We start from the raw sequence: 23,632 nt of genomic DNA on the forward strand, positions 1-23,632 counted from the left end.
TACTAGAAGTCCTAGCAACAGCAATCAGACAACAAAAAGAAATAAAAAGTATTCAAATTGGCAAAGAAGAAGTCAAACTCTCTCTTTTTGCAGATAACATTACTAGATTACTAGAACTCATACAGCAATTCAGTAATGTGTCAGGATAAAAAATCAATGCACAGAAATGAGTTGCTTTCTTATACATTAACAATGCAAGTGTAGAAAGAGGAATTAGAGAAATGATTCCATTTACATTAGCACCAAAACCCATAAGATACCTCAGAATAAACCTAACCAAAGAGGTAAAGGATCTATACTCTAGGAACTACAGAACACTCATGAAAGAAATTGAAGAAGACACAAAAAGATGGAAAAACATTCCATGCTCATGGATCAGAAGAATAAACATTGTTAAAATGTCTATGCTATCCAGAGCAATCTATACCTTCAACACCATCCTGATCAAAATTCCAGTGACATTTTTCAAATGGAACAAACAATCCTAAAGTTGTAAGGAATCAGAAAAGACCCCGAATCACCAAGGAAATGTTGAAAAAGAAAAACAAAGCTGGGGGCAGCATGTGGCCTGATTTCAAGCTATATTACAAAGCAGTGATCACCAAGAGAGCATGGTACTGGCACAAAAACAGACATATAGACCAATGGAACAGAATAGAGAGCTCACATATGGACCCTCAACTCTATGGTCAAATAATCTTCAAAAAAGCAGGAAAAAATATGCAATGCAAAAAAGACAGTCTCTTTAATAAATGGTGCTGGGAAAATTGGACAGCTATATACAGGAATGAAACGACCATTCTCTAACACCATACACAAAGATAAAGTCAAAATGGATGAAAGACCTCAATGTGAGACAGGAATCCATCAAAATCCTAGAAGAGAACCTCTTTGACATCGGCCACAGCAACTTCTTTCAAGATACATCTCCAAAGGTTAGTGAAACAAAAGCAAAAATGAACTTTTGGGACTTCATCAGGATAAAAAGCTTTTGCACAGCAAAGGAAACAGTCAACAAAACAAAGAGGCTACCCACAGAATGGGAGAAGATATTTGCAAATGACACTACAGATAAAGGGCTGGTATCCAAGATCTATAAAGAACTTCTCAAACTCAATACCCAAAAAACAAGTAATCCAGTCAAGAAATGGGCAGAAGACATGAACAGATACTTCTTCAAAGACATACAAATGGCTAACAGACACATGAAAAAGTGCTCAACATCGCTCGGCATCAGGGAAATCCAAATCAAAACCTCAATGAGATACCACCTTACAGTAGTTAGAATGGCAAAAATTGACAAGGCAAGAAACAACAAATGTTGGAGAGGTTGTGGAGAAAGGGGAACCCTCTTATACTGTTGGTGGGAATGCAAGTTGGTACAGCCACGTTGGAAAACAGTGTGGAGGTTCCTCAAAAAATGAAAAATAGAGCTACCCTATGAGCCAGCAATTGCACTACTGGGTATTTACCCCAAAGACACAGATGTAGTGAAAAGAAGGGCCATATGCACCCCAATGTTCATAGCAGCTATGTCTGCAATAGCCAAACTGTGGAAAGAGCCGAGATGCCCTTCAACAGATGAATGGATAAAGAAGATGTGGTCCATATATACAATGGAATATTACTCAGCCATCAGAAAGGATGAATACCCAACTTTTACATCAACATGGATGGGACTGGAGGAGATTATGCTAAGTGAAATAAGTCAAGCAGAGAAAGTCAATTATCATTTGGTTTCACTTATTTGTGGAACATGAGGAATAGCATGGAGGACATTAGGAGAAGGAAGGGAAAAATGAAGGGGGGGAAATCAGAGGGGGAGATGAACCATGAGAGATTATGGACTCTGAGAAACAAACTGAGGGTTTTAGAGGGAAGGAGGGTGGAGGGATGGGTTAGCCTGGTGATGGGTATTAAGGAGGGCATGTACTGCATGGAGCACTGGGTGTTATACGAAAACAATGACTCGTGGATCACTAAATCAAAAACTAATGATCTACTGTATGGTAACATAACATAATAAAATAAAATAACATAAAAAAAAAAAGAAATACAGGCAGATAAGGAAGAGCTACCGGTGTTATTGAAATGAACACACCTGAGCTCGCACATGTGCATGCGCACATGTGTCCACACACAATACACCTACGCATGCCAAACCAACCACAAGAGTGAAAAGGGAAAGTATGAACTTAAAAAGTGGAAAGTACAGATGAGGCAAGAAATACTGAAAAATAGAAATAATGAGAAGATATAGGTTCAAGCTGGTATTAAGTATTTGCTATAAAAATACCAGTTTAAATCAGGAAAGGATAAAAAATTTGATCAACAGGCTTAGGAATATTGGGTTAACTATTTGTATAAGAAATTTATATCATTTTCTCATATCATATACATAAATTACAGATGAATTACAGAGCTGAATATGAAGAAAGAAAGCATAAAAGCATTAGAAGAAAATACTGGTGAACGTTTGTATTGTCTTAGGTTGAGGAAGGCATTGTAATCCTAACACAAAACAGAGATATCAAAAAGGAAAAATTGATTTGATTATTTAAAACCTTGAAGTGCACCCTAAAATGTAAAAGGAAAACAGCAAACTGGGAAAAATTCTTGTACTCTATGTCTATGTGCTAATATCCATAGTATGCACAAAGTACTTTTTGAGTGTTAAGAAAAAAATGAACATTTTGATGGAAGATTGGCAAATGACAAATATGGGGACTTTACATTCATAATAGTGATTTTTCTTATCCAAGGACATTTTTCTTTACTTTTCAGATTTTCTTTTTTGTCAGGGAATCTTCTCTCCCTCCTCTCTGTCTCTTTCTCCCTCTCACCGCCCCCCGCCATCCCCACTTGTTTGTGAAAATTGTAATTACGAGGACTTTTTGAAGAGCTGCTGTTTGCCAACATTTATAAACAGATCTCCTCATTTAATTTTGACAGAAATCTTTTTCCTTCCTAGTTTTATTGAGATATGACTGACAAACAACATTGTATTGATTGAATGTATATAACATAATGATTTGATATCTGTACATATTGTGAAATGATCACTAAGTTTAACATCTGTCACCTTCCATAGTTAACAATTTTGTTTTGTTGTGATGAGGACTTTCAAGATCTATTCTCTTAGCAACTTGCAAGTATACTATACAGTATTATTATGTATAGTCACTATGCTGTATGTTATACCCTCAGAACTTATTTATCTTATAACTGGAAGTTTGTACCTTTGGTCACCTTCACCCAATTCCCACACTTCCCACCCTCTACCTCTGGTAACCACCATTCTGTTCTCTGTGTTTATGAGTTTAGTTTTTTTTTTTTTTTAGATTCCACATATAAGTGAGATCGGATAGAATTTGTCTTTCTCTGTCTGACTGATTTTATTTAGCATAGTGCCCTCAAGGTCCTTCTATGTTGTCACAAATAGAAGGATTTCCTTCATTTTTATGTGGGAATAATATTGCATTGCATATATATACCACATTGTCTTTATCCATTCATCCATTATGGACATTTATTTATTTATTTATTTATTTTAAAGATTTTATTTATTTATTTGACAGAGAGAGACACAGCAAGAGAGGGAACACAAGCAGGGGGAGTGGGAGAGGGAGAAGCAGGCTTCCTGCTGAGCAGGGAGCCTGATGCAGGGCTCAATCCCAGGACCCTGAGATCATGACCCGAGCCAAACGCAGACACTTAACGACTGAGCCACCCAGGCACCCCACTGATGGACGTTTAGGTTGTCTGCATGTCTTGGCTATTATGAATAATGCTACAGGGAACATGGGTATGCACATAACTTTTCTTTTTCTTTTTTTTCTTTCTTTCTTTCTTTCTTTCTTTCTTTCTTTCTTTCTTTCTTTCTTTCTTTCTTTCGGGAGAGACAGGATAGGGGCAGAGGGAGAGAGAGAATCCCAAGCAGTCTCCATGCTCAGCAGCGTGGAGCCTGATGTGGGGCTTTATCCCATGACCTTGAGATTATGACCTGAGTGGAAACCAAGAGTGGGATGCCCAACTGACTGAGCCACCCAGACACCCTCACACATAACTTTTTGAGATAGTGATTTCATAGTTGGTCATAGTAGTCTCTTAAGATCCTTTGTATTTGGGGCACCTGGGGGGCTCAGTCATTAAGTGGCTTCCTTCGGCTCAGGTCATGATCCCAGGGTCCTGGGATCGAGCCCCACATCTGGCTCCCTGCTCAGCAGGAAGCCTGCTTCTCCCTCGCCCACTCCCCCTTCTTGTGTTTTCTCTCTCTCGCTGTCTCTCTCTGTCAAATAAATAAATAAAATCTTAAAAAAAAATAAAGAAACCTATTAAAAAAAAAAAGATCCTTTGTATTCATGTGGTATCTGCTGTAATGTTTCCTCTCGCATTTCTAATTTTATTTATTTGAGCCCTCTGTCTTTTTTTTTCTTCACAGTCTAGCTAAATGTTTGTCGTTTTATTTTTTCAAAAAACCAGCTTTCAGTTTCATTGATTTTTCTGTTGTCTATGTAGTATCAATTTTATTTCTCCTGTTTATTTCTACCTTCATCTACTAACTTTGACTCCATTAGTTCTCTTTTTCTAGACTCTTAAAGTGAAAAGTTAGTTTTTATATTTGAGATCTTTTTTTTTTCTTAATGTAGGCATTTATCACTGTAAACTTCCCTCTTAGAACTCTTGTTGCAGTTTGTAGGGATGCCTGGGTGGCTCAGTCGGTTAAGTGTCTGCCTTCGGCTCAGGTCATGATCCCAGGGTCCTGGGATCGAGCCCCGCGTCGGGCTCTTTGCTTAGTGGGGAGCCTGCTTCTCTCTCTCCCTCTAAGCTCCCCCTGCTTGTGCTTTTTCTGTCAAATAAATAAATAAAATCTTTAAAAATAAAAAAAGAACTCTTGTTGCACTTTGTAAATTTTGGTATATAGTATTTCCATTTTCATTTGTCTCAGGTATTTTTGAATTTCTCTTTTGATTTCTTCTTTGACCCATTGGTTGTTCAGTAGCCTGTTTAATCTTCACAGATTTGTGAATTTTCCAATTTTCTTCTTGTAGTTGATTTCTAGTTTCATACTATTGTGGCGGGAAAAGATTCTTGATATGGCCTAACATATGATCTATCCTGGAGAATGTTCCATGTGCACTTGAGAAGAATGTGGGTTCCACTGCTTTTGGATGGAATGTTTTGTGAATGTTAGGTCCACCTGGTCTAACATAATTTAAGTCCGGTGTTTTCTTACTGGTTTTCTGTATGGATGGTTTATCCAAACATAGCTGGTTGTACTGAACCCAACAACACCTGCTCTGCTGGCTGCCATAGTCAGGCTATAAGGGATGTGTCCTTGGGGAGCAGCCACAAAAGCTGGTGTGGGGTGCCAGATGTGCGCTCAAACCATGTTCACGTGGACATCAGCCTCCTGGAGCAGGGCAGAGGGAAGGTGCAAAGATGGGCCTGTCATCCTCCCTGGTCTCCAGAGAGGACTGCAGTCAGCCCCTAGATCTGTGTTAATTTAGGAGCTTGCCTCTCAGGCTACAGCTTTTAAGAGTTTCAAATAGGCTTCTTTCAGAGAGAAACTGGGCATGTCAGTGAGCTGCCTGTGTGCTGAGCCCTGATAGGATAGCCACAGCCCGTCCTTTCCAGCCTGTTGAGAACTGTTTGTTTACTCTAGCCTCTTGGGACTCATGGACACAAGCCCCAGTTGGCTTTCAGAGCTAGGGATTTGGGGGACCTATCTTTCAAATGGAAGTCTTAAAATTTGGCACATTATATGGTGAGTCTAAACCCTTCTTCACTCCTCAGGGAGATGCTGGTTGTTCCCTCCCAATTGTGTGTCACTGTGGTGAGGGTGAAGTTGATGGTCAAGTTGTGTCTGAAACTCTCCTACTTTCCTACCCATTTCAATATGGGTTTGTTTTTTGTTTTTTTCTCATTTGCCTGACATGTAGGAGTTACTCAGCCTTTCTCTGGATTTTTTTCAGAGGAAATTTTTTTTATAGAGAGCTGTAGATTTGGTGTGTTTATAGGAGGAAGTTAAGTTCAGCCTTTTATGTTGCCATCTTGAATGGGAATCTCAAGAAATCTAATGAGATAGTTACAAATGATAAGACAGGGCTTTAAAAACATTAAGTCATTTCCCCAAAAACAGACAGCTAGTGGGTGGTGAAACCAGAATTTGATGTCAGGCAGAATGACTCCTAAACATATACTCCTAATTGCTATATTCTATGTACCTTTCTCTATGTGTACTCTGTTCTGTGGTTATGTTGTTGTTGTTCTGAGTGTTCTTACAGAATGATATCCTGTTTTTTTTTTGTTTTTTTTTTAAAGATTTTATTTATTTCACAGAGAGAGACACAGCGATAGAGGGAACACAAGCAGGGGGAGTGGGAGGGAGAAGCAGGCTTCCCACCGAGCAGGGAGCCCGAAGTGGGGCTCGATCCCAGGACCCTGGGATCATGACCTGAGCTGAAGGCAGACGCTTAACGACTGAGCCACCCAGGCACCCCAGAATGATATCCTGTTTTAATGAATAACAGTGTGAATGTAAGAAATGTATTAATATGTTTATTTTATATTATTCCATTTTGTTGAATGCTTGTTGTTTAGCTTTCTTATCTAATTGCCTGGGCTAGCACAGCCCTGTAGATCGTAAAAAAATACAAGTCATGTTGTGAGTCACATGCATAATTTAAAATATTCTACTAGTCACATTAAAAACAACAAAGAAAAAAGGGAAATTATTATTATTTTTTCTTTTCAAATTTTTATTTAAATTCTAGTTAGTTAACATATAGTGTAATATTGGCTTCAGGAGTAGAATTAAGTGATTCATCACTTACATGCAACACCCAGTGCTCATCACAACAAGTGCCCTCCTTATGCCCATCCCCCATCTAGGCCATCCCTCCACCCACCTCCCTCCATCAACCCTCAGGTGTTCTCTATCGTTAAGAGTCTCTTACGGCTTGTTTCCCTCTCTCTTTTTCTCTTTTTTTAGAATAAAGTGAAATTAAATTTTTTAAATCCTATATATTAAAAAAGATTCCCATTTAAATATGTACTCAATATAAAAAATAAGGTATTCTGCAATCATTTTTTCATGCTAAGTCTTCAGAATGTGCTGTGCAGCTATCACTTATGGCACATCTTAATTTGGATTAACTTCATTTTCAAGTGCTGAAATAGCCTTATGTAGTTAGTGGCTGCTGTATTGGCCAGCACATGTCCAGCAAATATAAAGTCAGATCAGTTTGAAGTTATAGCTGGTATAATTATCTTATTCCCGATTGTAATAAGAATGAGAGCTTCCAGTGTAGTCATTTCCATACATTTTGGGGTCTTTATTTCATCGAGACTCTGAAATTATGCATTCTCTTGGCAAAAAAATGTATATATGTAAATATATAAACCTTTCAGATAGTTAAAACAGAATCACAGAAGCACTTTAAGGGCTTCTCAAGAAATTAAGGAACCCCCATCCCCATCCTTCCCAGTATTTTACTTTATAGTAGAAAATTGGTTATTGTTTTGAGCAAGACAGTTTTTTATAAGTTAAGGAGGTATTTTTCTGTTTCTAGTTTACTAAGGGTAATGGTTAGGATTGGATCTTGAAACTATCGAATGCCCTTTTGATCTTCAACATGATAATTATGTATCTGTTGCTTTCTTTCTATTTATTTATTTATTTGAGAGAGAGAGAGAGAGCAAGCAGGGGAGGGGCAAAGGAGAAGGAGAGAATCTCAAGCAGACTCCCCACTGAGCGCAGAGCCCAACAGGGTGTTGGATCCCACGACACTGAGATCATGACCTGAGCCCAAACCAAGAGTTGGATGCTCAACCAACTGAGCCACCCAGGCACCCCTAATTTATTGCTTTCTTACTTAATAATCTCTGCTTCTTTCTTATTTTATTCCCTGTGCTCTTCTTAAGTTTTAAGGTTTTTGGTTTTTAAACAGTTTCCATATGTATTATTTCTTGATAGTCTTACCACCCCAATCATTTTAAACATTCCTTTTTTTTTTTATTTCAGTGGAAAGATGGGGAAAAGTAGAGTTAGATAAATGTAGGCACATTTCCACTTTACCCTCTATCCCTTGGATTATAAATATTTATTAGAAATAAAATTTCTGAAAACTCTTTTCCTATCATATTAAAATATAACTTCTATTTGCATTTCTTGTCCACAGTATCATGAAATTGTGTTTGTAGATCCAGAGGCGGATGATGGTGGGGAAGTACTCAATGAAAGTGTTGGTAAGTAAATTTCCTTCAGAGTAATGGCAAGGGATTTGTGTACATGGATGTTCAGTAGAGCACTAGTTGCAGGAGCAAAAAGGCTGGTGGTGACCTCAGTGTTATTGATAAGGGACTGGCAGGATAATACTAGACTCAGTTATTAACAAGCAAACTTTTTTTGCTCTCCTTGCCTTCCCTTTGGTCTCTGTGCCTGTGGCCTTCAGAGGTTACCCAGGACAGGGGTTCCTGTCCCCTGTGATTAACTAGACAGCAGCCTCCTCTTCATCCTTCATCATCTTCCAAAACCTTGTGAAAATAATTTCTTCCTCAATGACCCACATGCCGGTTTACTTTACAGTTAACAGTTTTCCTCCTGGATTGTCTGTGTAGATGTGTGAGTGTGTGTTCATACTTTGGAGGGAGCAGAGACAAACAGTGTGCTCAGTGAGCTATCCTGCACTAAAAGCTCATCATAAGAATGTGTAGGTAAATGTAGATAAATCTCTAGATGGTGAAATCCATCAGTCTGTTATGTTTGCTTGTATTGAAACTCCACTCATCAGTGATACTAAGCTGGATGGATCATGGGTGTGATTTTAATGCATGTGAATTATATTGAAATAACTAGTGCCCACCTAAATCTTTTTTTTTTTTTTGCCTGTGAACCACCAATTTTTGTGAATGTTTCTCCTGCATGCAAATAGAGGAACTGCGCTTTGATTCTAAGGAGAAACTCTTTGGTAGTTGGAATGCCGTAATAACAACAAAGCTGTCAATGGGCAGAAACTCACTGGACATTAATAATTTACAGTTCTAATTCCCAAATCCTTCATTATCTAATCTTTGTGCCAAGAAAATGAAATTCTCCTATTTTTTTCCCTAGATCAACTCTACAGTATTGCTATTATCAAACCCGATGCTGTGCTTAATAGAAAATCTCTAGAGATTAAACAAAAAGTAAGTGATATTTCCCCACAATACTTTATATTAATTGCAACATAACAACCTCTTAACTGTCAATTTGGAGACAAGCTTATCATTTAGAGTGAAATGGAACATAACAAATTTCTGATGCTAGGTACCTCCAAAGGCTTGGAATCTTTTGTCTTGACAAAAGTTAGACCTACTTAAGCATCTTTATTTAAAGAACTCTGCTCTACCAGCATCCAATATAAATGATAAAAATTACAGTTCTTATATTGGATTATAACAAATGTTCTTCCTGTTTAGTTACTAACAATGGAAGCTTGTTATAAACTCACATTGGCTTGTTTTGTTTTCTGTATGTTGTCACAAACATATGGTCCTTTTTAGATATATGGTAGAGTAAGGAAGCATTTGATGTTTTGCTTTAGAGCTAAAATAAATTTTTATAAGAGGAAAAACTGCATTCTAATCCAAAGGTCAGGAAACTTTTCCTATAAAGGGCCAGAGAGTAACTATTTTCAGGTTTGTGGGGCATATGATCTCTGTCACCACTGCTGAACTCTGCCATCACACATGGGCGTGGCCATGCCCCAATAAGCTTTATTTCCAAATGCAGGTGGTGGGCCAGATGTTGATTGCAGGCTGTACTTTGCTGACTCCTTTTTTTTTTTAATTTTATTTTATTATGTTAGTCACCATACAATACATCATTAGTTTTTGATGTAGTGATCCACGATTCATTGTTTCGTATAACACCCAGTGCTCCATGCAGTACATGCCCTCCTTAATACCCATCACCGGACTAACCTATCCCCCTACCCCCTCCCCTCTAAAACCCCCAGTTTGTTTCTCAGAGTCCATAGTCTCTCATGGTTCGTCTCTCCCTCCGATGTCCCCCCCTTCATTTTTCCCTTCCTTCTCCTAATGTCCTCCATGCTATTCCTTAATGTTCCACAAATAAGTGAAACCATATGATAATTGACTTTCTCTGCTTGACTTATTTCACTTAGCATAATCTCCTCCAGTCCCATCCATGTTTATGAAAAGTTGGGTATTCATCCTTTCTGATGGCTGAGTAATATTTCATTGTATATATGCACCACATCTTCTTTATCCATTCATCTGTTGATGGACATCTCGGCTCTTTCCACAGTTTGGCTATTGCGAACATTGGGGTGCATATGGCCCTTCTTTTCTGTGTCCCTTACATCTATTCTATGGCCCTTACATCTGTGTCTTTGGGGTAAATACCCAGTAGTGCAATTGCTGGCTCATAGGGTAGCTCTATTTTTCATTTTTTGAGGAACCTCCACACTGTTTTCCAAAGTGGCTGTACCAACTTGCATTCCCACCAACAGTGTAAGAGGATTCCCCTTTCTCCACAACCTCTCCAACATTTGTTCTTTCTTGCCTTGTCAACTTTTGCCATTCTAACTGGTGTAAGGTGGTATCTATTTGTGGCTTTAATTTGAATTTCCCTGATGGCTAATGATGATGAACATTTTTTCATGTGTCTGTTAGCCATTTGTATGTCTTCTTCAGAGAAGTGTCTGTTCATGTCTTCTGCCCACTTTTTGACTTGATTATTTGTTTTTTGGGTGTTGAGTTTGAGAAGTTCTTTACAGATTTTGGATACCAGCCCTTTATCTGTAGTGTCATTTGCAAATATCTTCTCCCATTCTGTGGGTTGCCTCTTTATTTGTTGACTGTTTCCTTTGCTGTGCAGAAGCTTTTTATCCTGATGAAGTCCCAAAAGTTCATTTTTGCTTTTGTTTCACTAGCCTTTCATGTATCTTGAAAGAAGTTGCTGTGGCTGATGTCAAAGAGGTTACTGCCTATGTTCTCCTCTAGGATTTTGATGGATTTCTGTCTCACATTGAGGTCTTTCATCCATTTTGAGTTTCTCTTTGTGTATGGTGTTAGAGAATGGTCGAGTTTTATTCTTCTGCATGTGGCTGTCCAATTTTCCCAGCGCCATTTATTGAAGAGACTTTTTTCCATTGCATATTTTTTCCTGCTTTTTTGAAGATTATTTGACCATAGAGTTGAGGGTCCATAATGGGTTCTCTATTCTGTTCCATTGGTCTGTATGTCTGTTTTTGTGCCAGTACCATGCTCTCTTGGTGATCACTGCCTTGTAATATAGCTTGAAATCGGGCCACGTGATGCCCCCAGCTTTGTTTTTCTTTTTCAACATTTCCTTGGCGATTCAGGGTCTTTTCTGATTCCATACAAATTTTAGGATTGTTTGTTCCAGCACTTTGAAAAATGTCATTGGAATTTTGATCGGGATGGCATTGAAAGTATAGATTGCTCTGAGTAGCATAGACATTTTAACAATGTTTATTCTTCTGATCCATGAGCATGGAATGTTTTTCCATCTTTTTGTGTCTTCTTCAATTTCTTTCATGAGTGTTCTGTAGTTCCTAGAGTATAAATCCTTTACCTCTTTGGTTGGGTTTATTCTGAGGTATCTTATGGGTTTTGGTGCTGTTGTAAATGGAATCGTTTCTCTAATTTCTCTTTCTACACTTGCATTGTTAGTGTATAAGAAAACAACTGATTTCTGTGCATTGATTTTGTATCCTGCCACATTACTGAATTGCTGTATGAGATCTAGTAATTTGCGGGTGGAGTCTTTTGGGTTTTCCACATAAAGTATCATGTCATCTGCGAAAAGAGAGAGTTTGACTTCTTCTTTGCCAATTTAAATACCTTTTATTTCTTTTTGTTGTCTGATTGCTGTTGCTAGGACTTCTAGTACTATGTTGAACAATGGTGGCGAGAGTGGGCATCCTTGATGTGTTTCTGAACTTAAGGGAAAGGCTCTCAGCTTTTCCCCATTGAGGTTGATACTCAGTGTGGGTTTTTCATAGATGGATTTTATGAACTTGAGGAATGTTCCCTCTCTCCCTATACTCTGAAGAGTTTTAATCAGGAAAGGATGCTGTATTTTGTCAAATGCTTTTTCTGCATCAATTGAGAGGACCATATGGTTTTTTCTCTCTCCTCTTATTAATGTGTTCTATCACATTGATTGATTCATGAATGTTGAACCACCCTTGCATCCCAGGGATAAATCCCACTTGGTCGTTGTGGATGATCCTTTTAATGTATTGTTGGATAATATTAGGATTTTGTTGAGGATTTTGGAATCCATATTCATCAGGGATATCGGTCTGAAATTCTCCTTTGTGACGGGGTCTTTGCCTGGTTTGGGGATTAAGGTAATGCTGGCCTCTGGATGAGTCTGGAAGCTTTCCTTCTGTTTCTATTTTTTGAAACAGCTTCAGGAGGATAGGTATTATTTCTTCTTTGAATGTTTGGTAGAATTCCCCAGGGAATCCATCAGGCCCTGGACTCTTGTTTTTTGGGAGGTTTTTGATCACTGCTTCAATCTCGTTACTGGTTATTGGCCTATTCAGTTTGTCAGTTTCTTCCTGTTTCAGTCTTGGCAGCTTATAGGTTTCCAGAGAGTGTCCATTTCATCCAGATTGCTCAGTTTATTGGCATATATTTGTTGATAATAATTTCTAATAATTGTTTCTATTTCCTTGGTGTTAGTCGTGATCTCTCCCCTTTCATTTATAATTTTATTTTTTTAGGTCCTTTCTCTTTTCTTTTGGATAAGTCTGGCCAGTGGATTCTCGATCTTATTAATTCTTTCAAAGGACCAGCTTCTAGTTTTGTTGATCTGATCTACTGTGTTTCTGGTTTCTAATTCATTGATCTCTGCTCTAATCTTAATTATTTCTCTTCTAATGTGTGGCTTAAGCATCGTTTGTTGCTTTTTCTCTAGTTCTTTAAGGGGTAGAGTTAGTTGGTGAAATCGGAATTTTTCTATTTTTTTGAGTGAGGCTTGGATGGCTATGTATTTCCCCCTTAGGACCGCCTTTGCAGTATCCCATAGGTTTTGGACCGATGTGTTTTCATTCTCATTGGTTTTCCATGAATTGTTTAAGTTCTTCTTTGATCTCCTGGTTGACCCAAACATTCTTGAGCAGAGTGGTCTTTAGCTTCCAAGTGTTTGAATTTCTGCCAAATTTTTTCTTGTGATTGAGTTCCAGTTTTAAAGCATTATGGTCTGAGAATATGCAGGGAATAATATCAGTCTTTTGGTATAGGTTGAGACCTGATTTGTGACCCAGTATGTGGTCTATTCTGGAGAAAGTTCCATGTGTGCTCGAGAAGAATGAGTATTCTGTTGTTTTAGGGTGGACTGTTCTGTATATATCTATGAGGTCCATCTGGTCCGGTGTGTCATTCAAAGCTCTTGTTTCCTTGTTGATTTTCTGCTTAGATGATCTGTCTATTGCTGAGGATGGAGTATTGAGGTCTCCTACAATTAACGTATTGTTATCAATATGACTCTTTATTTCGGTTAACAGTTGGCTTATGTAGTTGGCTGCTCCCATGTTCGGGGCGTAGATATTTACAATTGTTAGATCTTCTTGTTGGATAGACCCTTTAAGAATGATATAGTGTCCTTCTGTGTCTCTAACTACAGTCTTTAGTTTAAAATCTAATTTGTCTGATATGAGAATTGCTACCCCAGCTTTGTTTTGAGGTCTGCTGGCATGGAAGATGGATCTCCATCCCTTCACTTTCAGTCTGTATATATCTTTAGGTTCAAAATGAGTCTCTTGTAGACAGCATATGGGTGGGTCCTGTCTTTTTATCCAATCTGCAACCCTGTGCCGTTTTATGGGAGCATTTAGGCCATTCACGTTGAGAGTGATTATTGAATGATATGAATTTATTGTCATCATGTTGCCTGTGAAGACCTTGTTTTTATAGACTGTCTCTGTAAATTTCTGTTCTATATCACTCTTGGGGTCTTTCTCCTTTTATAGAACCCCCCTTAATATTTCTTGCAGGGCCGGCTTAGTGGTCAGATATTCTTTCACTTTCTGCCAGTCGTGGAAGCTCTGCATCTCTCCATCCATTCTAAATGACAGCCTTGCTGGATAAAGTACTCTTGGGTGCATGTTCTTCTCGTTTAGTACCCTGAATATGTCTTGCCAGGCCTTTCTGGCTTGCCAGGTCTCTGTGGATAGGTCTGATGTCATTCTGATGTTCCTCCCTCTGTATGTAAGGAATCTCTTCCCCCTAACTGCCCTTAAGATGGTTTTCTTGGTTCTAAGATTTGCGAGTTTCACTATTACATGCCGGGGTGTTGGCCTGCTTTCCTTGATCTTGGGAGGGGTCCTCTCTGCCTCTAGGACATGAATTGTTTCTTTCCCCAGATCAGGGAAGTTCTCAGCTACAATTTGCTCAAACATATCTTCTAGTCCTCTCTCTTTCTCTCCACCTCCTCTGGGATTCCAATAATTCTGACATTGGAACGCGTCATGATGTCACTTATTTCTCTGATTCTATTTTCATGGATTCTGAGTTGTTTTTCCCTGGCCTCCTCTTTTCCCTTTTTATCTATTAAATTGTCTTCCAGGTCACTAATTTATTCTTCTGCCTCACTTACCTAGCTGTTAGATTATCTAGATTAGATTGGATCTCATTGATAGGATTTCTAAGTTCTGCCATTTCAGCTTTCATTTCTGCCCTTAGAGACTCTATGTTGCCATTAATCGATTTCTCCGTTCTAGCTATTGTCTTCACAACTGCTACCCTGAATTCCATCTCTGACATCTTGGTTATATCTCTATCCATTTGTAAATATGTGGCAGAAGTCACAGTCTCTGAGTCTTTCCTATTTTGGGTGTTCCTCCTCCTAGTCATTCTGTTGATGGGTGGTTGAGGGAATGTATAGAGTCCAAACTATTGACCACAACCCAAGCAAGATGCACCGGTTTTCTAGGGACCTTAGGGTTGCTGGCCTCTTGTTCTCCCAGCCTGTCTTCTGGGGGGAGGGGCCTGCCACGCTGTTACTCAGGCAACCCTGTTTGGGCAGAGTTGCCCTGCCTCCCTGTGGCAGGGAATGGGCTCAGTGGGAACCAGTTTTTGGGGCTTTTGTTCTCTGGCGGCTTTCTCTGGTGGCTTTTTGCATCTCTTCTGAGAGTCAGAGCAGAAGAGACCATTTCCAACCGTCTGCCTCAGAGCAGAGAGATCGCAGTCTGTTCTTCAGTGAGCTCTCCAGGCCACACTATCTTCGTTTCTGTCCATGCTGCTATAAACTGCAGTGTCCTGGGTTGTGCACCCCTCAGCAGCACTCCCAGTCCTGCTTCCAGGTCAGGGCACGTCTCTGCCCTTTGTGCTTCTAAAACCACCAGCCACTTCCAGTTCGCACGTGGGACCCCGCCGCTCCGGTTTCCGCCCTGGGGGCTGTCCTAAAATCCTTTCCCCGCCGCTACCGGTCTGCAAGTCTGTGCCCGTCCCCAGCACGCCAGGCTGTCGCTCACTGGCGGTGTAGGATCCCCACAGCCAGGTCCTCTCCCACTGCCATTTATCCTCCGATATCTGCCCGGGGAATCACGGCTCCCCACTTCATACCTGGAAACCAACCACCTGCAATACTCTGTTTGTAGAGATCCAGATCTTCTTACATCTCAGGCTGGTTTCGTGGGTGCTCAGAGTGGTCTGATAGATATCCAGCTCAATTCCAGGGACCAGTTGGAATAAGATCCCCTACTCCTCCGCCATCTTTTCCTCTTCCTACTTTGCTGACTCCTTAACAGTGACTTTGTTTTGACACAGCAACATTAAATTGAAATTTGAAAGAATGTTGCCTGGGGAATAGAGGAGGTCACCTAGGGAGCTACCAGGAGGGGTTGGCCATCCCTTGAACTTCTCATCATGCACTCTTTCTTTAGCTACAGCAGCATTATCACTGATTAAACTACAAGAAAGTCCATGGTCCATGGTCATGGGATGTATGGTTTCTTCCATTTGTGCATTGATTTAATAAAATCACTCTCTAAGGATAGCCCTTTTCTTCCAGATTTTGGTGCATATGTGGGGGGAGGCATCAAACTGTACCCCCACCCTCCATAGATTACTTATACTTTATAATGTTTAAAAAAGTAATGTCACATAGTAATGGTTTACTGTTCCTTATTCAAGTGTATTTTAATTAGCTAGGACAATAAAGCTTTTCAAAGTTATATAGTTCTTTTGGTTGGGGCAATTCTATTAATCATAAGTTCATCTTAATCTTTTTTGTTTTAATATAGAAAATAACATTTCAGAGATGTAAATTATGAATATCTCCTAAATACCTCACCTCTCTGGAATATGGTAAAGGGCTAATAGCAAACAGGACAAAAAATGAGAGAATGTTTTGAATAGAAAAAAATGAACACACTACATTTTTCAATTACAGTAAAGGAAAACTTATCAAGTTTAAATATTGATTGTTGGGTTTTACTTTCTGTTGTCAGACACTAAGTAATGTAACAAAGACATGATTTGAGTATTTAGAAATTATTCAAATTGGACTGTCAGGAGAGGGTTCAGAAGGATGTAAGTAGTGCTCTACCATATCAAAAGACCAATGGAACCAGTACAGTGTTTACTTTCATAATAGAAGCAGAAGATACCTGGTGCTGGATACTCCCATCAAACTGTAATTACTGAGTTGCTTTGAACCCGGATTATACTTATATTACATTGTTTAGTACCTCATTAGACTTGGCATATTTGCTTCAAACTTCTCTTTGTTATATTTTACTATACTTGAGTGACATGCAACCTGGATTTATCATTAAAGTAAGTTTTTTTTTTAAGACAAAGCATGGCTAAATCTTAAATTCTAACCTTCCCCATAGCTTGGATAGTTTTTTTTTTTTTTTTTTTTGCTATAAAGTGTAAAATATACTAGATTATGAGTTACAGCCTTAACAAAGGAAAGCCTTTTAAGAAATAATGTTAAACCAATTTTGAAGATAGATGGTTAAAAAGTGCTTATAAATGTATGTCTTTGTGAATGATTCAGAAAGCATGATATCTTCCCTTGGAATTTAGTTAGTTCTTTCATATGCTGGGACAAGTCACTTAAATAATAGAAATACTGCAGAGTCTGTGGTTCAAACCTTGAAAACTTACAGACCAGAAGGCATGACAAGGTCCTTCTTTATGTAGTTTTGAGCTTCTTCAGACCTAGTGCCCTATGGGTCGTGCTGAGGTCTTTACCTGAAATGCGTTCAAATCTGGGTGGTTTGTTAAACACAGGAAAGAAATGTCCTTGACTTGTCTTACATGTGCTCCCCGGCATGTCTGGATCTGACTCACTCTCCCTGTGAAGATCATCAAGGCAGGCTTTGTGATAGAAATCGAAGATAAGAGAGTGCTCACTGAGCAACAAGTAAGGGACTTCTACCATCGGATAGCAGACCAGGTAAGGAAGTTAGACACAAACCAAAAAAAGCTGCTGTGTTTTCAAATGCGCTGGATTCCTGTAAGTTTGGAACCCTCCTCTTAGAAAAGCAAATGAATAAGTCTGACCAGCCAGATAAGCTCCATTGTCCCTCTTGGTGTCCAGATGATGGTAAAGCCAAAGAAGGTGATGACGGGGAAGTCTCCAGTGGAAACAGTAGCAGCTGAGCAAGAATGGATGGTCCGATTGTACTTTGTCGGAGTGAAGCCCTCTTCAACTTATGTGCTCTCAGACTCCCTGCATCAACCTCTGGAAGCGAATACCCAGGCCTTTCCTATAGATTTTTATCCCAGGCTGAAGGCTCCCTGTCATAAACCTCACAGGGAAGCTTTAATCCTTTCATTACCTAAAGGCCCATGTCCCAAGCTATTTTCTCTTCTGCATGGGAGAGTATAAGAAAGGCAGTGCTGTGTATTGGAAAGGGCAGTGGCTTGGGGGTCAGAAGACATAGCTTCTGGAAATCTCCTGTCCAGTCTGGTAGCCATCAGCTACATGTGGCCATTTGAATTTAAATTCATTAAAATCAAATCAAGTAAAAAAAACTTCAGAGTTTCAGGTTGCACTGGCCACATTTCAAGGGCTCAGTAGCTGCACGTGGCTACACGTGTTGGAGAGCCTAGAAGAACATGTTTGTCATCAAAGAAAGTTCTAGTGAACGGCACTATGTCAGCTGGCTGCAACACTCAAACTGCTTCTCTTGGCCCCAGGAAAAGTTTGGACCCACTGCCTCAGCATCACGTGGGAACTTTTGAGATAGTCCACTTCCAAAGCCCCACCCTCAACCTCCTGAGTCATGAACTCTGGGATTGGGCTTTCCAAATCTGTGTTTTAACAAGCCCAGCAGATGATTTGGAAGCATCCTGAAGTTTGAGAATGGTTATTAGACCATCTTTAGGATCAATCCCTGTGAGCTGTGAACTTCCATCCTTCAAAGGTATGATTGTTCACAGGGCCAACAATCACACCTTTGAAGGATTAGAGCTAATACTCGCTTGCCTGGTGGTCAGGAAGGGGACGATGTCACTTGGGTTGGGGAGTGGCTGTCTTTTTAGTCTATTTATTTCAGAAGCCTGGAGTAAGCAGTTTATCATCTTATTTATAGCCTGACTTTGAAGATTTTGTCCTTTTTATGACCAGTGGCCTAAGCCATATTCTAGTTATATCTCAAGGAAATGAAGAGCAGCCTGCCCTGGGAGAAACTGAATCTGATCCTGAGACAGAAGCTAAAGAAATATATGAGGATCACCTTGCTATGGTCACGACTCCAATGATGAGGAAGAAGCAGGACAGGTAGCTTGAGACCAGGAAATTTACCATTGTGTATTGTGTTAGTAGGTAATGAAGTGTAATATCCAAATATCTCAAGATCTAAGAATGTACATTTTTTTTAATTTTTATTTTTTTAAAGACTTTATTTATTCATTTGAGACACAGAGATACAGAGAGAGAGAGCATGAGCAGGGGGAGAGGCAGAGGGAGAGGGAGAAGCAGTCTCCCCCCTGAGCCAGGAGCCCAATGCGGGGCTTGATCCCAGGACCCTGGGATCATGACCTGAGCCGAAGGCAGATGCCTAACCATCTGAGCCACCCAGGAACCCCATCTAAGAATGTACATTTTTTAAAGATTTTATTTATTTATTTAAGAGAGAGAGAGATCACAGAGGGAGAAGCAGCCTCCCGCTGACAGGGAGCCCGATGTGGGACTCGATCCCAGGACCCCAATATCATGACCTGAGCTGAAGGCAGATGCTTAACTGACTGAGCCCCCAGGTGCCCCCAAGAACACATATTTTTATGTTGGAGCCACAAGTATTTCTTCCAGTCAGTCTAAAAAACCATATATATAGTAAAGCTGGGATTTCCCTGAAAGTTTATGTCAAGAGGATTAGAAAGGGAAAAATGTGCCTTGTTTATCTTTCTAAAGCTGGGCCCACCAGTCTGGCCTCCCAGCCTGGGGCCCCAGGGGTAGATTGGGACCATGTGTAATTCCTGCCAGGTCTCTCTCCTCTCCTGTCTCCCCACATTCACTCCCACCTGCCCTGCGTCCTAAAGACATCAGATGTACTCTTTCCCCTTTTTTACTTAAGGCAGTTAGTGGTTATAAATTGCTAAGAACTAAATGGTTGTATATTTTCACTAATGGGTTTTTAAATATTTGAAAATGAATATAAGTACCAGACAGAGTGTTGGTTTTATGCACTGCCATTTGTGCCTTTTATTCCTCTGAAGACTCAGAAGGTTCAGTTTACCACAAGAGTCATCAGAGCAATGCCTGGGACAAAGGTGGGTAAGCAGGAACCTGCTGAGAGGAGCTGAGTCTCGGGATTCCATGATGTGTCTCTTCCCGACGGACAGCACATCTTAATTGCATTTTCTGGCAGGGCATCTCCAGAACTCCTTGTTGTCTTATTAATGTGTGTAGTGGCTTTTCTTGAGTAGCTATATCTGCTGGTTCCTACAGTGTGATGCATTTTAGGTAGCAGGGTGACCCTACAGTCATTAGTTCCAAGCTTTAAATGGGATTGAGGGGCTTAAAGTTAAGCCAGCTGCCGACAAAGGGCTTTGTGAGCAGTAGTACTTATTTTTACAGTTTTAAGGGGGAATGATAGTCAGTGGTCAGAGGGAAGGTTTGGGTGGGGAGCGTTGCACTTAAAAAGATACCAGAGTTCATACCAGAACTTTTGAGCCATTAAAAAAAATGTTCTGTGAAGCACTCATTGATGCAGCTTGTGTAACAGAAGTCAGCGTTCCGCTTGTGCCCTCATTCTGGTGAGTCTGGGTCACATCCAACTTTGAAAAGCAGTTGTCTCTGGTTGTTGCATACCGACGTAATAAGGTGAACAGTTTAGGCCATTGGTGGGGTGGGTGTGGAGTGAGATGTGTTAATCTTGCTTTGGAAAAGTCTGCAGTATTTTCTTTCCGAACTTAGAGATTCCATTTGCCTTTGGCCCATGTTTATCCTGAGCAGTGGCCATAGGCAGGCAGCATGGAGTGGTGGGGAGCATGTTTATCTGGGAATCCGTTTTCACAGCTCGTGTTCTGGAAGCAGAGCATAACAGGTGCCAAGCACTCCTACTGTTATTTTTTAAGTGAACCCAGAACCCAAAGGATCAAAGACATAAACTCTCATGAATGATTTACATGTCTGTTCACTTTCTTTCTTTATGGCTACCTCTCCCCTACCTCAAAGCCTGCTCACCTTCCTCTCTGGGTGGTGGTGGGGCTAGTGGGTGAGGAAGAAAGGAAATTAAAAGCAGGGCAATTAGACTGGGAGCGGTAGGTGGCTCCTTCTGCGAACATGAGCAGAGCTCCCCTTCTTGGTCAGGGTGGTTGTCCCCACAGAGAAAAACTCACATGTGAACCCACATGGTCTGGGAAAACTTTCTGCATGTCAGCAGTAACCCACTGGACCCAGTAGCTGGCTGGGAGGAGGACCCAGGAAAACAGGACACAGGCAGCCACAGTTTTCATCCAGATCCCACATTTGTTCATGATGACTTTTGATCACAGTCTGTTATCCATTTGCATGTCTGTCTCCTTAATCCGCCTGTGTATTAAGAACTCAAAGGTCAGAGTCATTTATCTTTGCTTTCCAGTCATTCTACTGGAAGAGGAAGGTGTGGTTCTATTAGCTACATTGTCCAGAGTCAGATAAATAGTTACTGGCAGTCTTCACTCACTCACCCATTCATTCTATTATGCATCCTTCCATTTATCTAGTATTTATTAAAGTCCTACTATGTGCCAAGCCCTGGGGATACAAAGATGGGAGGAAATGAAATGATCTCTAAAGTCCCTTTCAGCTCCAAATCTTTATGACTGAGTGAAGATGTTAATTCCTACCTCCTATAATATATTTCTCTCTCCATACAAAGTGTCTATTCGAGTCTTGGTAACCCATTTATTTCTATACATGTCATAGCTATAGAGAGCAAGTTTTTCTTTTATAAAACTCTTATTTAAATTGAAGATAATAGATACAATTCCTAAAATAATCTTTAAAAGTATTTCTGGAATCAGAGCAGTCTGAATTCTATATCTTTACTCTCTACTCCCATCTCCAGACCTTTCTTGCCTCTCTAGCATCAAAGGGAACCTGTGTTCATAAGCATCTGGCCATAGGTGAGACCTGGAGTTCTGTTGGTCCAGAACTAAGGAGAAGGGGAGGGCGGTGGTGTGGTGCTTTCTCCACTGACAGCTTGGGGGAGTGCCTGAGCTCAATCACCGGGGACCAGAACCCTGGGACAACCACCAGTCTTGGGAAGAACAAACAGACTTGTGACTCCTCAGGGCCAGGTTGATACTGGACTTCGCTGGGCCTTCCTGACCTCCCTCTCCCCTGAAAGCCCAAGATGGAGCTGAGCAGAATTACCAAAATTGCCTGCCTTTGAGGACCAGCTCTATAAGGGCTCTTAACCATTTGTTCCCACAGGGGAATGGCAGCTTGCTTGCTTGTAGCCTAGAGGCCATTTTTGTCTTTCAGCTGTAGGGTTTCCAACACCTAACATACCAAAAACGAGATGTAAGCCCCAATAAACCAACCAAGAAAAATGACTATCCACCTCAAGGAGCCTAGCAGCCAGAGCAAGGAAGATCTACACAAAAATCAAAACATAAACCCAGTGAAAAAGAACTACTAAGGGCTGGAAAAATCTTTAAGTAAAATAATAGTAATACTATTACTACTAATAATAATATATAATGCTCGAGACTAATAATATATAACTAATAATAATATATAACTACTACTACTACTAATGCTTGAGATTCAAGTGCTACACACACATAAAAAGAGACTTTCAAATTTGAACTATAAAATAGTGATTTGAACTCTAAATTCAGTGGAGAATTAATGTGATAGTTGTTTGAGACTTGAATTAATGACTTGGAAAATCAGATGAAAGAACTAGCTTAAAGTACAGAAATAAAATGAGACTGATGTCATGAGAGCAAGAGAATAAACAATGTGGAGAATATACTGGGAAAACCAGTGTGCTAGTAAGAAAAATTCCATACAGAGAAGAAAGAACAGATGAACAAGCTATATTTCGACAAAGAACAGGGAAATAAATTCCCTGAAATGAAGAAATAAATGCATCTGCCAATTGAAAGGGCTTCCAGTGGCCCAGCCTCGACTGATGCGCAAAAACACAGACACGGGAATATCCTGGGAAAAAAACACTGTATGCCATTTCCAGAGAGAAAGACCAGGCAGTGATGTGCTCAGGATGTTTGACGCCCCAAGCAGATAATTTTCTTAACACCCCTCTCCTCTATATAATAATATTATTTTTAGTACTAATTATTGAACAAGGCAAATAATGGCCATGAAAAAACATAAATAGTGAAAATTGTGCTTTGTGAGACATATAAGCAAAAAAAAAAAAAAAAAGAGAATATTCTAATACCAAAAATGAAACAAGTCATAGATTAATACTGTTTAATTATATGAATGTGTTTTCTTAGAAAGGAAAAAAAGCATTCATAGTTATATATATATTAGTCTATCATGGAAATAAGGTGCAAATTTTGTTTGTAAGCCTTAAATTTTGAAGATTTGTCAATGGCATTCTCAAAATTGATCTTTACTATATATTCATGTTTAACAGAGATACATAAAATTCCTGTTTCACAATAAATTCCAGAAATTGTATTCTGCCAATAGCTTTGTTATTGTAGTGTTGATTCTTATGTGCAGAGTACAAGCTAGAGTACGCTTTATTAAAGGTAAGGAATAAAAATATGCCAACTGGAAGCCTACACATATATTATTAAAATTTAACACTAACCACAGGAATTATTTAGATTGTAGACAAAAGATATTTTTCAAGGAGGAGTAATTTATCACTAACATTGTTTAGAATTGCTGGTGCATGGTGATGCTAAAAAACAGCCCAAATTTAGTTTAAAATTGGTTTAAAATTTGTTAGAGACAGTGCAACCCCCAGTGACTTGCACTTTAAATGATCCCCTTCCAGCCACTGCATGTTTGGCAGTAACTGAGAACAAGTTCCTTACAAGGGAAAATTCTCTGACTGGCATGGGACTTGTCATAGACCACTGAGAGAAACAGCAGACCCCCTGCATCCTAATGAAGCCAGGATATCCTATACCTGGAGAAGCAAAGGAAGATGTTCAGGGATAT

General features: G+C 39.7%; 1 protein-coding gene across 1 annotated transcript in view; it reads left to right on the forward strand.

The window, feature by feature from the left end:
• NME8 (NME/NM23 family member 8) overlaps positions 1 to 23,632 on the forward strand; it is a 60,844-nt gene that overhangs the window by 19,720 nt on the left and 17,492 nt on the right. Inside the window, exons 6-9 of the mRNA XM_032401867.1 lie at positions 8,184 to 8,250; positions 9,116 to 9,189; positions 17,357 to 17,449; positions 18,591 to 18,778. Coding sequence (XP_032257758.1) covers positions 8,184 to 8,250; positions 9,116 to 9,189; positions 17,357 to 17,449; positions 18,591 to 18,778 — 422 coding nt within the window. The remainder of the gene's footprint in view (positions 1 to 8,183; positions 8,251 to 9,115; positions 9,190 to 17,356; positions 17,450 to 18,590; positions 18,779 to 23,632) is intronic.

This window comes from Phoca vitulina, unplaced genomic scaffold (assembly GCF_004348235.1).
Source record: "Phoca vitulina isolate PV1807 unplaced genomic scaffold, GSC_HSeal_1.0 scaffold4, whole genome shotgun sequence".
NCBI lineage: Eukaryota > Metazoa > Chordata > Mammalia > Carnivora > Phocidae > Phoca > Phoca vitulina.